The 18,236-nt window shown below is 54.4% G+C and overlaps 1 protein-coding gene and 1 pseudogene across 1 annotated transcript; one reads left to right on the top strand and one right to left on the bottom strand.

The window, feature by feature from the left end:
• Positions 1-803: 803 nt before the first annotated feature.
• LOC120923428 (exocyst complex component 3-like protein 2) lies at positions 804-12,427 on the top strand. Its single transcript, XM_040334971.1, has 7 exons — positions 804-870; positions 3,396-3,506; positions 3,696-3,831; positions 4,282-4,404; positions 4,483-4,638; positions 8,513-8,634; positions 10,417-12,427. The coding sequence occupies exons 1-7, from the start codon at positions 821-823 to the stop codon at positions 10,715-10,717; spliced, it is 999 nt and encodes a 332-aa protein (XP_040190905.1). The 5' UTR covers positions 804-820; the 3' UTR covers positions 10,718-12,427.
• A 5,420-nt stretch (positions 12,428-17,847) lies between these two features.
• Positions 17,848-17,978, bottom strand: LOC120923429 (annotated as a pseudogene).
• Between the last annotated feature and the right edge of the window lie 258 nt (positions 17,979-18,236).

The raw sequence follows: 18,236 nt of genomic DNA, 5'->3' as shown, positions 1-18,236 counted from the left end.
GAGGACCCCGTACACTTCCCGTGTCACAGACCACGTCTCCTCCCCCCACATTGAGGACCCGTACACTTCCCGTGTCACAGACCACGTCTCCTCCCCCCACATTGAGGACCCCGTACACTTCCCGTGTCACAGACCACGTCTCCTCCCCCCACATTGAGGACCCCGTACACTTCCCGTGTCACAGACCACGTCTCCTCCCCCCACATTGAGGACCCCGTACACTTCCCGTGTAACAGACCACGTCTCCTCCCCCCACATTGAGGACCCCGTACACTTCCCGTGTCACAGACCACGTCTCCTCCCCCCACATTGAGGACCCCGTACACTTCCCGTGTCACAGACCACGTCTCCTCCCCCCACATTGAGGACCCCGTACACTTCCCGTGTCACAGACCACGTCTCCTCCCCCCACATTGAGGACCCCGTACACTTCCCGTGTTACAGACCACGTTCCTCCCCCCACATTGAGGACCCCGTACACTTCCCGTGTCACAGACCACGTCTCCTCCCCCCCACATTGAGGACCCGACACTTCCGTGTTACAGACCACGTCTCCTCCCCCCACATGAGGACCCCGTACACTTCCCGTGTTACAGACCACGTCTCCTCCCCCCACATTGAGGGCCCGTACACTTCCGTGTCACAGACCACGCTCCTCCCCCCACATTGAGGACCCCGTACACTTCCCTGTGTCACAGACCACATCTCCTCCCCCTCCCCCCACATTGAGGACCCCGTACACTTCGTGTCACAGACCACGTCTCCCCGCAGATCATGAAGTCACACGTGGACGGGCGCGCTCATCAATGAAGGATTCGGGATGATGGTTTCCCACACCTGCCTGAGCTGCTTTCTGGAATTCTTACACAGGTATTTCCCCTGGATGTTGCCACCTCGGGCTGTGGAGGGGCTCATATGTGTCATCTCTTCCTTGGAGTTAATGAGGGGCCCCCGGCACTGCTGGGAGGGGTATGAGGAACATGGGGGGGCAAAGAGGGGCCCAGAGACTGCTGGGGAGGGGTGTGAGGAACATGGGGGGGCAAAGAGGGGCCCCAGAGACTGCTGGGGAGGGGTGTGAGGAACATGGGGGGGCAAAGAGGGGCCCCAGAGACTGCTGGGGAGGGGTGTGAGGAACATGGGGAGGGAAAGAGGGGCCCCAGAGACTGCTGGGGAGGGGTGTGAGGAACATGGGGAGGCAAAGAGGGGCCCAGAGACTGCTGGGGAGGGGTATGAGGAACATGGGGGGGGGCAATGAGCAAAAATAAACATTCCCCTTTCAGGCCGGGGGCCTTATTGCAGTTTCCCTGTCAACTGTTCGGGTAAATCTCCCCAGAGGGGACACGGAGAGGGTGAATCTCCCCAGAGGAGACACAGAGAGAGTGAATCTCCCTAGAGGAGACACGGAGAGGGTGAATCTCCCCAGAGGGGACACGGAGAGGGTGAGTCTCCCCCAGAGAAGACACAGAGAGGGTGAGTCTCCCCAGAGGAGACACGGAGAGGGTGAGTCTCCCCAGAGGGGACACGGAGAGGGTGAATCTCCCCAGAGGGGACACGGAGAGGGTGAATCTCCCCAGAGGGGACACGGAGAGGGTGAATCTCCCCAGAGGAGACACGGAGAGGGTGAGTCTCCCCAGAGGGGACACGGAGAGGGTGAGTCTCCCCATAGGGGACACGGAGAGGGTGAGTCTCCCCAGAGGGGTCACGGAGAGGGTGAGTCTCCCCAGAGGGGTCACGGAGAGGGTGAGTCTGCCCAGAGGAGACGCGAAGAGGGTGAATCTCCCCAGAGGAGACACGGAGAGGGTGAATCTCCCCATAGGGGACACGGAGAGGGTGAGTCTCCCCAGAGGGGACACGGAGAGGGTGAGTCTCCCCAGAGGGGACACGGAGAGGGTGAGTCTCCCCAGAGGGGACACGGAGAGGGTGAATCTCCCCAGAGGGGACACGGAGAGGGTGAATCTCCCCAGAGGAGACACGGAGAGGGTGAATCTCCCAGAGGGGACACGGAGAGGGTGAGTCTCCCCAGAGGAGACACGGAGAGGGTGAATCTCCCCAGAAGAGACACGGAGAGGGTGAATCTCCCCAGAGGGGACACAGAGAGGGTGAATCTCCCCATAGGGGACACGGAGAGGGTGAGTCTCCCCAGAGGGGACACAGATTTTTTTTTTTCTATTGAAAAGCCTGTGGCGTGCAAAACACAACCCAAAAACTCCACTCGGTGCAGGAAAAAATGCGCACACACATAAAGAGTGAAACACAAAAAACTGCGACGGGTGCATACGTCAGTGGTCCTCCGAAAAGGACCCGTCTCTGATCCCCCGGGGCGTTAGGCTCCTGACAGGGAAAAGAGTAAACTGTGGTCCATACAGCCGAAGCCATATGGACCCATCTTGGTCCAAGCAGCCGAAGCCACAAGGACCCAACATCCTCAGAGGGACTGTCGGAACAGAACCCTCCTCGGTGAGGCTCCCCCGAAGGGAGACCCCATGAGAGCCGGCGAACTTAGCCAGAAGGCCGAGTCCACCAACTCCCAAGACTTTCAGAGACCGGCCCGAGAACCAGCACCCTACTCGCCACACATAAAGTGCCAAGCACCAAACAAAAAAAGTGACAAACAAAACAACACACGGGGAAAAATAATAAAAGAAAGTGGGGAAAAGGAAGATGGGAAGGTGAGGAAAGTGACCAATGTGCAATACATTGGCCGGCCCTCCGGCCAGGAAACAAAAATTCCACTGGTCCTAGCCAAAAGGCCGGGCCCTAGCGGCAGGTGTCAAAAAGGTGTATTGTGGAGATAAGTGACCAAAAAGGTGCCACACGTTGAGTGCCCCTCACACACTCAGTGCAATGTATGGCACCCCTGGACTGCCACTCCAGGGGGCACTATCTCCACAGGCTTTTCAACGGTCCCTAGCCCCCGGTCCGGACCGGCAGCACCCTTCCCAGCCAGGAAGGTGGGAGAAGAGGTCGGGGAGTGCCCACCTAAGCAGGCACTACCCACAACCCCCATCTCTCCCACCTAATCACATTCTGGAAGTACTACCCGCTCCTCCCGGTAAAAAGAGGAGAAGCAAGGGTTCCCTCCAGAACAACTGACTGGGGCAGATACCACCAAATCCAGGCCAAAGGCCAGGGACCCGGCCTCTTGGCTTCGACCTCATGCCTCTCCGTCCCGATCAGAAGGCTTCCACCTCCACGCCAACAGGCTTAGCGTCCGACTGGGCCTTTTTGAAAAAAAAATTTGGCTGATTGGGGTTATTTTCGGTGGTCCTGTCTCCATAGTCAGGAGGATGGCGGCCATTTTTGCTCGTTACATATTCCCACTGTTTGCCTCGTATTGCTTTATATGACTGTACTGGTTGTTCTCTTTACCATTTCACTTTTCTCTTGGGGTTCAGCTTCCATAAGACGGTGGAAAGAATCTACTCCGAGCAAGATGGACCGATGGGGACCACAGACAACTTTATCTGCCGCATCACCAATATTGTCAACTGCTGTCCGCCATTCCGGTGAGAGAACAAACACACCATAATCCCAACCGACTGACTTCATGTGTATGGCCAGCTTCAGTCACATGACCAGAGAATCTGCAGGGTGACGGTTCCTGGCACATGTGATACAAATAATGAGTGTGACAGCAATCACATTCACACATAGGGGATGGTCCATTCACCCGCTCCTCTATCACCCCCAAACAGGGAATTTGCCACTCGGATGGGCCAACTGGATAAAACACAAGGGGCGGAGCTTCTGCACCAATCTGAGGGCACTCTGGACCGTATTGTTAGCCTTGGAACGCGAGGGATTTGTGACTTGGTGCTTCATGATCTGAAGGTATTATCTTCTAACCCCCATCCTCTGACCCCCATCCTCCATCCTCTGACCCCCCATCCTCTGACCCCCATCCTCCATCTCCTAACCCCCATTCTCCATCCTCTGACCCCCATACTCCATCCTCTGACCCCCCATACTCCATCCTCTGACCCCCCATCCTCTGTCCCCTCATCCTCCATCTCCTAACCCCCATTCTCCAACCTTTGACCCCCATTCTCCATCCTCTGACCCCCCATCCTCTGTCCCCCCATCCTCCATCCTCTGACCCCCATACTCCATCCTCTGACCCCCATCCTCTGACCCCCCATCCTCTGACCCCCATCCTCTGTCCCCCCATCCTCCATCCTCTGACCCCCATACTCCATCCTCTGACCCCCATCCTCTGACCCCCAATCCTCTGTCCTCCATCTTTCATCAATCCTGCTGATTTTATTTTTTTTCCCCCGGCAGCCATTTTGCCGGAAGCTTCTGGGCCGCCGCTGGCTAAGTAACTCGGATGTGTGTGATGGGATTGTGTCCGGTCTAGCGGAATATGTGGTCACTCTTCGTAGGCTGAGCCTGGGGCCCTACCAGGTATGGAGACTCTCATCTGTCTGTCTTGTATGAGGGAAATCTGAACAGAAATAAAGTCCCCCTATAATCCCCCCCTAGGCCACAGTGTCCGAGCTCCACCGCCGCGTCCTCCTGGAGTATGTGCGACCTCTGATCCAGGGCAAGATGTCCTGCACCACCTCCAGGACCAGAAAGAGAGCCGCCAGCAAACTGAGAGAGGAAAACCGACACATTGTACAGATCTTTAACAAGCTGGTGAGACACCAATGATTCCATCCCTCCACACCGAGACCTCCGTCCCTCCACACCGAGACCTCCGTCCCTCCACACCGAGACCGCCGTCCCTACACACCGAGATCCCCTTCCCTACACACCGAGATCTCCGTCCCTCCACACCGAGACCTCCGTCCCTCCACACCGAGACCTCCGTCCCTCCACACCGAGACCGCCGTCCCTCCACACCGAGATCTCCGTCCCTACACACCGAGATCTCCGTCCCTACACACCGAGATCCCCGTCCCTACACACCGAGATCTCCGTCCCTACACACCGAGATCTCCGTCCCTACACACCGAGATCTCCGTCCCTACACACCGAGATCTCCGTCCCTACACACCGAGATCCCCGTCCCTACACACCGAGATCTCCGTCCCTACACACCGAGATCTCCGTCCCTACACACCGAGATCTCCGTCCCTACACACCGAGACCGCCGTCCCTACACACCGAGATCCCCGTCCCTACACACCGAGATCTCCGTCCCTACACACCGAGACCGCCGTCCCTACACACCGAGATCTCCGTCCCTACACACTGAGATCTCCGTCCCTACACACCGAGATCTCCGTCCCTACACACCGAGATCCCCATCCCTACACACTGAGATCTCCGTCCCTACACACCGAGATCTCCGTCCCTACACACCGAGATCCCCATCCCTACACACCGAGATCTCCGTCCCTACACACCGAGATCCCCGCCCCTACACACCGAGACCTCCGTCCCTCCACACCGAGACCTCCGTCCCTCCACACCGAGACCTCCGTCCCTCCACACCGAGACCGCCGTCCCTCCACACCGAGATCTCCGTCCCTACACACCGAGATCTCCGTCCCTACACACCGAGATCCCCGCCCCTACACACCGAGATCTCCGTCCCTCCACACCGAGACCTCCGTCCCTACACACCGAGATCCCCGTCCCTACACACCGAGATCTCCATCCCTACACACCGAGACCGCCGTCCCTACACACCGAGATCTCTGTCCCTACACACCGAGATCTCCGTCCCTACACACCGAGATCTCCGTCCCTACACACCGAGATCTCCGTCCCTACACACCGAGATCTCCGTCCCTACACACCGAGATCTCCGTCCCTACACACCGAGATCTCCGTCCCTACACACCGAGATCTCCGTCCCTACACACCGAGACCGCCGTCCCTACACACCGAGATCCCCGTCCCTACACACCGAGATCTCCGTCCCTACACACCGAGATCTCCGTCCCTACACACCGATATCCCCGTCCCTACACACCGAGATCCTCGTCCCTACACACCGAGACCTCCGTCCCTACACACCGAGATCTCCGTCCCTACACACCGAGATCTCCGTCCCTACACACCGATATCCCCGTCCCTACACACCGAGATCCTCGTCCCTACACACCGAGATCTCGGTCCCTACACACCGAGACCTCCGTCCCTCCACACCGAGATCTCCGTCCCTACACACCGAGATCTCCGTCCCTACACACCGAGATCTCCGTCCCTACACACCGAGATCTCCGTCCCTACACACCGAGATCCCCGTCCCTACACAACCAGATCCCCGTCCCTACACAACCAGATCCCCGTCCCCACACAACCAGATCCCCGTCCCTACACACCGAGATCTCCGTCCCTACACACCGAGATCTCCGTCCCTACACACCGAGATCTCCGTCCCTACACACCGAGATCTCCTTCCTACACACCGAGATCTCCGTCCCTACACACCGAGATCTCCTTCCTACACACCGAGATCTCCGTCCCTCCACACCGAGACCGCCGTCCCTACACATTGAGATCTCCGTCCCTACACACCGAGATCCCCGTCCCTACACACCGAGATCTCCGTCCCTACACACCGAGATCTCCGTCCCTACACACTGAGATCTCCGTCCCTACACCCCGAGACCTCCATCCCTACACACTGAGATCTCCGTCCCTACACACCGAGATCTCCGTCCCTACACACCGAGATCTCCTTCCTACACACCGAGATCTCCGTCCCTACACACCGAGACCGCCGTCCCTACACACCGAGATCTCCGTCCCTACACACCGAGATCCTCGTCCCTACACACCGAGATCTCCGTCCCTACACACCGAGACCTCCGTCCCTACACACCGAGATCTCCGTCCCTACACACCGAGATCTCCGTCCCTACACACCGAGATCTCCGTCCCTACACACCGAGATCCCCGTCCCTACACAACCAGATCCCCGTCCCTACACAACCAGATCCCCGTCCCCACACAACCAGATCCCCGTCCCTACACACCGAGATCTCCGTCCCTACACACCGAGATCTCCGTCCCTACACACCGAGATCTCCGTCCCTACACACCGAGATCTCCTTCCTACACACCGAGATCTCCGTCCCTCCACACCGAGACCGCCGTCCCTACACATTGAGATCTCCGTCCCTACACACCGAGATCCCCGTCCCTACACACCGAGATCTCCGTCCCTACACCCCGAGACCTCCATCCCTACACACTGAGATCTCCGTCCCTACACACCGAGATCTCCGTCCCTACACACCGAGATCTCCTTCCTACACACCGAGATCTCCGTCCCTACACACCGAGACCGCCGTCCCTACACACCGAGATCTCCGTCCCTACACACCGAGATCCTCGTCCCTACACACCGAGATCTCCGTCCCTACACACCGAGACCTCCGTCCCTACACACCGAGATCTCCGTCCCTACACACCGAGATCTCCGTCCCTACACACCGATATCCCCGTCCCTACACACCGAGATCCTCGTCCCTACACACCGAGATCTCCGTCCCTACACACCGAGACCTCCGTCCCTCCACACCGAGACCTCCGTCCCTACACACCGAGATCTCGGTCCCTACACACCGAGATCTCGGTCCCTACACACCGAGACCTCCGTCCCTCCACACCGAGATCTCCGTCCCTACACACCGAGATCTCCGTCCCTACACACCGAGATCTCCGTCCCTACACACCGAGATCTCCGTCCCTACACACCGAGATCCCCGTCCCTACACAACCAGATCCCCGTCCCTACACAACCAGATCCCCGTCCCTACACAACCAGATCCCCGTCCCCACACAACCAGATCCCCGTCCCTACACACCGAGATCTCCGTCCCTACACACCGAGATCTCCGTCCCTACACACCGAGATCTCCGTCCCTACACACCGAGATCTCCTTCCTACACACCGAGATCTCCGTCCCTCCACACCGAGACCGCCGTCCCTACACATTGAGATCTCCGTCCCTACACACCGAGATCCCCGTCCCTACACACCGAGATCTCCGTCCCTACACACCGAGATCTCCGTCCCTACACACTGAGATCTCCGTCCCTACACCCGAGACCTCCATCCCTACACACCGAGATCTCCGTCCCTACACACCGAGATCTCCGTCCCTACACACCGAGATCTCCGTCCCTACACACCGAGATCTCCGTCCCTCCACACCGAGACCGCCGTCCCTACACATTGAGATCTCCGTCCCTACACACCGAGATCCCCGTCCCTACACACCGAGATCTCCGTCCCTACACACCGAGATCTCCGTCCCTACACACTGAGATCTCCGTCCCTACACCCGAGACCTCCATCCCTACACACCGAGACCTCCATCCCTACACACCGAGTCCTCCATCCCTACACACCGAGATCTCCGTCCCTACACACAGAGATCTCCGTCCCTACACCCGAGACCTCCATCCCTACACCCTGAGACCTCCATCCCTACACCCTGAGACCTCCATCCCTACACACTGATAACTTCATCCCCATCTCTCATCCTGTCATTGTCGCTGCTCACACCATAATCTTACCGCTCTCTCATCCCATCTTCCCTTTCCTCAGGAGTCTCCACAAGCTGTGCTGGACCAGGTCATCCCCCGACTCACAGAGATTTTGGTTCTGGAAGACACGGCGTCCATCCAGATGGAGGTGGGAATGTTGGTGTCGGACTTTCCAGATTTCAGGTTAGTATTACAGATGTAATCAGGAGGCAATTTCTTCTCCTGTGCGGAAACTGAAATATTCTGTGTACTGAGTATAAAAGAAGGTAAAAGATTCGGAAGATCATAGTTCAGGGAGCTGATAGATTGGAGAGATCATAGATCCGGGAGTTCATTTGAGAGTTATTCGATCGAGAAGATTATGGACCAGGGAAAATCATAGATACAGGACATCATAGATCGGGGAGTTCATAGATCGGGGAGGTCATAGATCAGGGAGTTTATAGATCAGGGAGGTCATAGATCGGGGAGGTCATAGATCAGGGAGGTCATAGATCCTGGAGTTTATAGATCGGGGAGGTCATAGATCAGGGAGTTTATAGATCAGGGAGGTCATAGATCGGGGAGGTCATAGATCAGGGAGGTCATAGATCCTGGAGTTTATAGATCGGGGAGGTCATAGATCAGGGAGTTTATAGATCAGGGAGGTCATAGATCGGGGAGGTCATAGATCAGGGAGGTCATAGATCCTGGAGTTTATAGATCGGGGAGGTCATAGATCAGGGAGTTTATAGATCAGGGAGGTCATAGATCGGGGAGGTCATAGATCAGGGAGTTTATAGATCAGGGAGGTCATAGATCGGGGAGGTCATAGATCAGGGAGGTCATAGATCAGGGAGGTCATAGATCGGGAGGTCATAGATTAGGGAGGTCATAGATCGGGGAGAGTGGACAGTGCCGAGTCCAATCAGATGCAAGCACTCTCCAGATATTTTAACCATTGGCTTGGTTACCAGTGTGAAGTATCCACAGAGGGAGATTCTTCCATCTCAGCTGTCATGTAGATGAAGGAATCTGATATTTTCAGTAGCAACCGCCCCCCTAATCTAAATGCGGGAATCCGGACGCATTGTTTTCAATGGGGAGCCTGAGGCTCTAATTGGCTTCCCACCCAGTTGTGTGACAATAGCGAATTAATATTCGCTATTGTCTTCCTGTTTGTCCTCCCGGTCAAATCAGGAAGCGTGTCCTGAGACCTGATCGGCTGGAAGTCCTATTACATAAATGGCCGGGAGTCCTAACTCCTGATCGGCCTGGAATCCTATTATATAAATGGCTGCGAGTCCTAACTCCTGATTGGCAGGGAGGAGAAGTGACCGCCAGGACTCAGGAGGAGATGCAGGGGGAGAAGCTGCGACCTGTATGGGGTAAATGCGGGGCTGGTAGGCGAGCGATCTAGTGAGAGGGGGGAAGCAGCGATTGATCGAGTCTCCCCCCACCCCCAAGAAAATTGAGCACCAGCGACCACTGGATATTTTCCACTCAGTTTGGAGGCTGATCAGATACATTTCTATGAGGCTTGTTAAATCCTGGAGGCCCCCAGATGATGTTATTGGGAAAAGGCCCCCCAACCAATTCCTGACAAATTTCGTATAGACAATAGACTGGCCTCTTTTTGGTCCCATTGGATGATCCCTCAGAGGCGACAGATTGCTGATATTATATGATGAAAATGAAACTATTCCAAACCTTTATTGTTTGTAGTGATTGTGTACGAAGTGAAGGGTTAGAATGGAAGTTCCTCACCCTTGTTGTGTGCTGATGACCTCCATATCGTACTTTGTACTTTTCCTTCCTTCCTTCCTTCATATTAGAGGTCATCGAGGTCTTCCCAGGACCACCTAATCTGCCACTTGTGTCCATTTCCTGTCTCTGGCTGTACCAACCCCGATTTCCTTACTGCTGGGAGAACATCGGCTTTAACTCTTCCTGCACCAGCCATGACCCTTCTCTTGTATGTTACAGGAAACGCCATCTGTCCTCCCTCCTCGATGTCCGGGGCTTGTGGGATCCAACTGAGCGCCATCAGATTCTGGGTGTTCTGCATGACTTGGAAGGGGCAGATGCACTTCCGCCATGTCGAGGAGCTGCGGGCTTCTTCTCGGAAATCTCCATTACACATGATACTCATTGCATCCATGTCAGTCTCTCAAGAGCCTCACAGTTTGGCCGCAGAACATTACGTCTCTTCAGCAGGCGCAGGAGGATTACGTCAAACCATGTTGGAGATGGACCGTCTCCGGGAGAAGAGGACACTCAGCTTTAGAAGATATCTTGTTGAATTGGACATGTTGGGTGTGAATAATATGAGGGAACTGAGGAATCAAAATGAAGGGAATTCATTGAGAAATCCATTTATCTTGCAGTATATTGTACATTTCATGTGGTTCAGAAGACGGGTTCTCTGGGGGAGCAGCGAGAAATTGGAGGTCATTAGGAAGATGGGTCTCTCACTACTCTTGGGAAGTTGAGGATCTCCATAGTCACTGGAAATTGGGGGATCTCAGTATTCTTAGAAAGTTGGGGTATCTCCGTTTGCTTGGAAAGTTGGGGATCTTTTTACCCTCATTAAGTTGGAGGATCTCAGCACTCTTGGTAAGTTGGGGAATCTTAGTTTTACAGTACTCTGGGGGATCTTAGCTCTCTCGGGAAGTAAGAGGATCTCAGTTCCAGTTAGGGGATCAGTTCCTCTGGGAAGTTAGGGGATCAGTTTCTCTGGGGATCAGTTCCTCTGGGAAGTTGGGGGATCAGTTCCTCTGGGAAGTTAGGGGATCAGTTCCTCTGGGAAGTTAGGGGATCAGTTCCTCTGGGAAGTTGGGGGATCAGTTCCTCTGGGAAGTTAGGGGATCAGTTCCTCTGGGAAGTTAGGGGATCAGTTCCTCTGGGAAGTTGGGGGATCAGTTCCTCTGGGAAGTTGGGGGATCAGTTCCTCTGGGAAGTTAGGGGATCAGTTCCTCTGGGAAGTTAGGGGATCAGTTCCTCTGGGAAGTTAGGGGATCAGTTCCTCTGGGAAGTTAGGGGATCAGTTTCTCTGGGGATCAGTTCCTCTGGGAAGTTAGGGAATCAGTTCCTCTGGGAAGTTAGGGGATCTTAGGGTCTCTTGACTCACTAGAGAGAGTTGGGTAATTTCAGTTCTCTAGGGAAGTTGGGGGACCTCCGTACTTTTGGAAAGTTGGAGATCACGATTTTCTTGGGAAGTTTTGGTATCTCAGATCTGTTGGGAAGTGGTGGATTACAGTACTCTTGAGAATCTGGGGGATCAAAGTTCTCTTGGGAAGTTGGGGATCCCAATACTCCTAGGAAGTTGGGGTGTCTCAGTTTCCTGGGGAAGCCGGGGCATGTCGCTTCTCTCACAATGTTGGGTGATCTCATTTCACTCAGGAATTGGGGGGATCTTAGTTATTAGGGGACGTTTAGGGATCTCGGCTATCTTGGGAAGTTGGGAAATCTCAGTACTTTGGCAGTTGGGGAATCTCGGCTCTTTCAGGAAGTCGGAAGGGTTTTATTAAGGTAAATGGGCAGTAAATGTGACACTGCCCTGCCTATCATTTACTGGTTATGAAAGTTCCGGAATCTTAGGCCGGTCTGTATACAGTGCCTCAAGATCTTTCCAGCTTCAAATGAACCCAGGCCTGTTTTTTGGCCAACCCTTGCCAACTGTTACATGCATTATTCCATAGGCAGTTAAGGCTCATAAATGTGACAGTTGAATGTTGGGGGGGGGGGGTTAGTTCCAGGAGAGGTGAAACGTAATCCTAATTTGGTGATAAGACACAACTTGGTCCTATGATTTGAGGTCTTCCTTCTTTTGTACACATTGGTGGGCAGGACAGGGGCACCAGAAGGTGGGAAGTGTGGAGGGTTCTGTGAATGTCTCCAGATCTTCTGTGCAAAACATAAAGAAAGGCTTTTGCCTTATCCGTGTATATAAAGTATATATGGAGATAAAGTAATAATAAATCTTAATTTAACAATTCTCAAGGCGTCTGTCTTCGATCTCAGCACTCCGATCTTCAGAGAATGTTAGAAAGTCTATGGCTGCGTCTTAGGCGAGGACATCGGAGATGTGGCCAGATTACGGGTGACGGTCCGGCGCGGCCAAAATGAAAGTCAGCAGCCAGTTTTATTCAAATCCTCATCAGTGGGGCAATGAGAGCGTCGGTGTGAAACGCGCGTCGGCTGTCTGACAGTCTACAGCTATGCATATAATATATACCTTATCCAGCCGCCTCACGCTGTGGTAACACTGATGGTGACCAGAATGATTATCAATCCACTGCGCTTATTTACACAATCTCATATTATGAAGTGTCTGACCATACACTGTGCACTGCAAATAAAGTGCACTACAAATAAAGTGCACAACAAATAAAGTGCACAACAAATAAAGTGCACTACAAATAAAGTGCACTACAAATAAAGTGCACTACAAATGTAGCATTACCCCCGGAGGAGCTGCTGGATGTTTGGGCGGCGTGTTACCTTGTGGCTCCTCCTAGGGGGTGAATGATTTTTTTTTTCTGTTGAAAAGCCTGTGGCGTGCAAAACACAACCCAAAAACTCCACCCGGTGCAGGGAAAAATGTGCACACATAAAGAGTGACATCACAAAAAACTGCGACGGGCAGGCCCGGACTGGGACAAAAAATAGGCCCGGGCATTTTAGACTGAGCAGCCCGGGGGGGGGGGGGGTATACGCGGCGGGGGTTAATGATGGAATGCCCGCACAGAGAGAGAGACTGCTCCACATTTGTGGCACAGAGAGAGAAATCACTCCACATTGCTGGAACAGAGAGAAATCGTTGGACATTTCCCATTGTTGTACTGAAGTCAGTTGATAGATCGGAGTCTGTATAACCAGTCTGCACATTGATAGGTAGAAATTTCTGCTGAACTGGCAGAATTTCAATCTATTTATGATGGCCTAAGTCCACCAGTCTCTGAGTTTAATAATATCCTCAAATCTTCTGAAAGGGGTTCTCAACCTAGGTTTAGAAATTCACTTTGAACTTCACCTTATTTCCAGAATTCTCATTATGTATTAGATGTGCAAAGAATAAGGTGAGAGAACATCTAATACCTATAAAGAGTAATGAAAATAAGGTGGAGTACAAAGTGAAATATCTGGAGGGACTGGCTGAGGTTAAAACAGGCAGGGAGGAAATTAGGCATCACCTCCTTACTGTCTGTCAAATGCCTCTGAAAAGTGACCTGAGAATTGATAACTTTTCAGTGGAGTATCTGTGAGTGCAAGCCTTTTGGCTCACACTGGTGCTCAACATTTTTTTGGGGGGAAGCAATCAAACTGAACAAAAACATCAAATGCAGCCACTGTGCCCCATTAAATGCAGCCACTGTGCCCCATCAAATGCAGCCACTGTGCTACATCAAATGCAGCCATTGTGTCACATCAAATGCAGCCACTGTGCCCCATCAAATGCAGCCACTGTGCCCCATCAAATGCAGCCACTTTGTCCCATCAAATGCAGCCACTGTGCCCCATCAAATGCAGCCACTTTGTCCCATCAAATGCAGCCACTGTGCCCCATCAAATGCAGCCACTGTGCCCCATCAAATGCAGCCACTGTGCCCCATCAAATGTAGCCACTTTGTCCCATCAAATGCAGCCACTGTGCCCCATCAAATGCAGTCACTTTGTCCCATCAAATGCAGCCACTGTGCCCCATCAAATGCAGCCACTGTGCCCCATCAAATGCAGCCACTGTGCCCCATCAAATGCAGCCACTGTGCCCCATCAAATGCAGCCACTGTGCCCCATCAAATGCAGCCACTGTGTCCCATCAAATGCAGCCACTGTGCCCCATCAAATGCAGCCACTTTGTCCCATCAAATGCAGCCACTGTGCCCCATCAAATGCAGCCACTTTGTCCCATCAAATGCAGCCACTGTGCCCCATCAAATGCAGCCACTTTGTCCCATCAAATGCAGCCACTGTGACACACCCTCCACCCACTCGCTGTCTGACCGACACTTACCCCATCTTAGTGGCCGGTCAGGCATGAATCTATCCATTTTACATATGGGGGTGGCATAATGGAGGGGGCAGTGCCCGTGTGCCCTTAATGGACAGGCCGCCACTGTGGCGGTTTTCCAAAGCCCCAGTCCCTCAGACTTCTAATTAGAAATTGTGCGTTTTTGCTGCATTTTTTGGAATTGCACCACAGATGCGGCATGCAGGACTTTTTGTGCACTTTCAGGACATGCAGCAAAAATGTACAACCTAATAGAAGTCTATGGGACTGGAGGGTAACATGCCAGAACTGCAGCTAAACTGCAGCTTGCCAGTGTGAACCCACATCATAACATCTAGGAGGGCAAGAAACTGTCACAGGCTGCTGTAATATAACACTTAATATGCAGAGAGGGGGATGTGGCCAGTGGACAATCCACAACTTGTGGCAGGTGACGTGGCCAGGTGATTTGGCAAGTGGATAATCCACTTGTGGCAGGTGACGTGGCAAGTGGACAATCCACAACTTGTGGCAGGTGACATGGCCAGTTGACGTGGCAGATGACGTGGCAAGTGGACAATACACAACTTGTGGCAGGTGACGTGGCCAGTTGACGTGGCAGGTGATGTGGCCAGTGGACATTCCACAACTTGTGGCAGGTGACGTGGCCAGGTGATGTGGCAGGTGACGTGGCCAGGTGACGTGGCAGGTGACGTGGCCAGGTGACATGGCAAGTGGACAATCCACAACTTGTGGCAGGTGATGTGGCCAGGTGACGTGGCCAGTGGACAACCCACAACTTTTGGCAGGTGGCGTGGCCAGGTGACATGGCAGATGACATGGCAAGTGGACAATACACAACTTGAAGCAGGTGACGTGGCAAGTGGAAAATCCACAACTTGTGGTAGGTGACGTGGCCAGGTGATGTGGCAGGTGACGTGGCCAGGTCACGTGGCCAGTGGACAATCCACAACTTGTGGCAATTGACGTGGCCAGTTGACGTGGCAGGTGACGTGGCCAGTGGATAATCCACAACTTGTGGCAGGTGACGTGGCAGGTGATGTGGCCAGGTGACGTGGCAGGTGACGTGGCCAGGTGACATGGCAAGTGGACAATCCACAACTTGTGGCAGGTAACGTGGCCAGGTGACATGGCAGGTGACGTGGCCAGGTGACGTGGCCAGTGGACAATCCACAACTTGTGGCAGGTGACGTGGCCATGTGATTTGGCAAGTGCATAATCCACTTGTGGCAGGTGATGTGACAAGTGGACAATCCACAACTTGTGGCAGGTGACGTGGCCAGGTGACGTGGAAGGTGACGTGGCCAGGTGACATGGCAAGTGGACATTCCACAACTTGTGGCAGGTGACGTGGCCAGGTGACGTGGCCAGTGGACAATCCACAACTTGTGGCAGGTGGCGTGGCCAGGTGACATGGCAGATGACGTGGCAAGTGAACAATACACAACTTGAGGCAGGTGACGTTTCAAGTGGACAATCCACAACTTGTGGCAGGTGACGTGGCCAGTTGATGTGGCAGGTGACGTGGCCAGTGGACATTCCACAACTTGTGGCAGGTGACGTGGCCAGGTGATGTGGCAGGTGACGTGGCCAGGTGACGTGGCAGGTGACATGGCAAGTGGACAATCCACAACTTGTGGCAGGTGACGTGGCCAGGTGACGTGACCAGTGGACAACCCACAACTTGTGGCAGGTGACGTGGCCAGGTGATGTGGCAGGTGACGTGGCCAGGTCACGTGGCCAGTGGACAATCCACAACTTGTGGCAATTGACGTGGCCAGTTGACGTGGCAGGTGATGTGGCCAGTGGATAATCCACAACTTGTGGCCAGGTGACGTGGCAGGTGATGTGGCCAGGTGACGTGGCAGGCGACGTGGCCAGGTGACATGGCAAGTGGACAATCCACAACTTGTGGCAGGTGACGTGGCCAGGTGATTTGGCAAGTGCATAATCCACTTGTGGCAGGTGACATGGCAAATGGACAATCCACAACTTGTGGCAGGTGTCGTGGTCAGGTCACGTGGCTAGTGGACATTCCACAACTTGTGGCAGGTGACGTGGCCAGTTGACGTGGCAGGTGATGTGGCCAGTGGACAATCCACAACTTGTGGCAGGTGATGTGGCCAGGTGACGTGGCAGGTGACGTGGCCAGGTGACATGGCAAGTGGACAATCCACAACTTGTGGCAGGTGACGTGGCCAGGTGACATGGCAGGTGACGTGGCCAGTGGACAATCCACAACTTGTGGCAGGTGGCGCACTCGGCCAGCTCAGTGGCCTTTTTGCAGGACATTAGAGCAGCCCAGGGGGCAAATGCATTCTTGCAACCCAGCCCAAGGGCCTTGGTACACCTCTGGGTAGAAGTGACATGCTGGCCGCCGAGGGCCGTTCGCGGGCCGCGATCGGCCCGCGGGCCGCCAAGGGCCATTCGCGGGCCGCTACCGGCCCGCGGGCCGCCGCGGCCCACCGGGCATATGCCCGGTATGCCCTATGGCCAGTCCGGGCCTGGCGACGGGTGCATACGTCAGTGGTCCTCCGAAGAGGACCCGTCTCTGATCCCCCGGGGCGTTAGGCTCCTGACAGGGAAAAGAGTTACAGTGGCCCATACAGCCGAAGCCACAAGGACCCAACATCCTCGGAGGGACTGCCGAAACAGAACCCTCCTCGGTGAGGCTCCCCCGAAGGGAGACCCCATGAGAGCCGGTGAACTAAGCCAGAAGGCCGAGTCTACCAACTCCCAAGACTTTCAGAGGCCGGCCCAAGGACCAGCACCCTACTCGCCACACATAAAGTGCAAGCACCAAACAAAAAAAAGTGACAAAACAAGACAAACACGGGGTAAAATAAAAAAGGAAAATGGGGAAAAGGAAGATGGGAAGGTGAGGAAAGTGACCAATGTGAAATACATTGGCCAGCCCTCCGGCCAGGATAAAAATTCCACTGGTCCTAGCCAAAAGGCCCGGCCCAAGCGGCAGGTGTGAAAAGTGTGTTGTGGAGATCAGTGACCTGAAGGTGCCACACGATGAGTGCCCCTCAAACACTCGTGCAATGTATGGCACCCCTGGACTGCCACTCCAGGGGCACAATCTCCACGGGCTTTTCAACGGTCCCTAGCCCCCGGTCTGGACCGGCAGCACCCTTCCCAGCCAGGAAGGTAGGAGAAGAGGTCGGGGAGAGCCTACTGACGCAGACTCCACCCACAACCCCTATCTCTCCCACCTAATCACATTCTGGAAGTACTACCCGCTCCATCCCGGATAAAGGAGAAGCAAGGGTTCCCTCCAGAACAACTGACTGGGGCAGATACCACCAAATCCAGGCCAACGGCCAGGGACCCGGCCTCTTGGCTTCGACCTCATGCCTCTCTGTCCCGATCAGAAGGCTTCCACCTCCACACCAACAGGCTTAGCGTCCGCCGACTGCCATCCCTTTCCCCCTGCCACAGGGTACCGGGGACAGTCAGCTTAGCGCCACCTACTGGCAACTGATAAGAACAGATACTACACTTGATCTTCGCCAAAAGGCAGAGAAGCGAATACTTTTGGGAATATAGTGTATATAATACAGGCGTCCCAATACTTTTGGGAATATAGTGTATATAATACAGGCGTCCCAATACTTTTGGGAATATAGTGTATATAATACAGGCGTCCCAATACTTTTGGGAATATAGTGTAGAATTGATGAGGGACTGATATCACACACTTGTGTCCTTCGGGGACTGTCAGGGATGGAGAAGGTGTCTGGAACGGGTCCCGGTGACCCCGGGGTGACAAGGAGGTGTCAGGGATGGG

This window comes from Rana temporaria, unplaced genomic scaffold (assembly GCF_905171775.1).
Source record: "Rana temporaria unplaced genomic scaffold, aRanTem1.1, whole genome shotgun sequence".
Taxonomy (NCBI): domain Eukaryota; kingdom Metazoa; phylum Chordata; class Amphibia; order Anura; family Ranidae; genus Rana; species Rana temporaria.
This window is presented reverse-complemented; position numbering and strand designations above follow the sequence as displayed.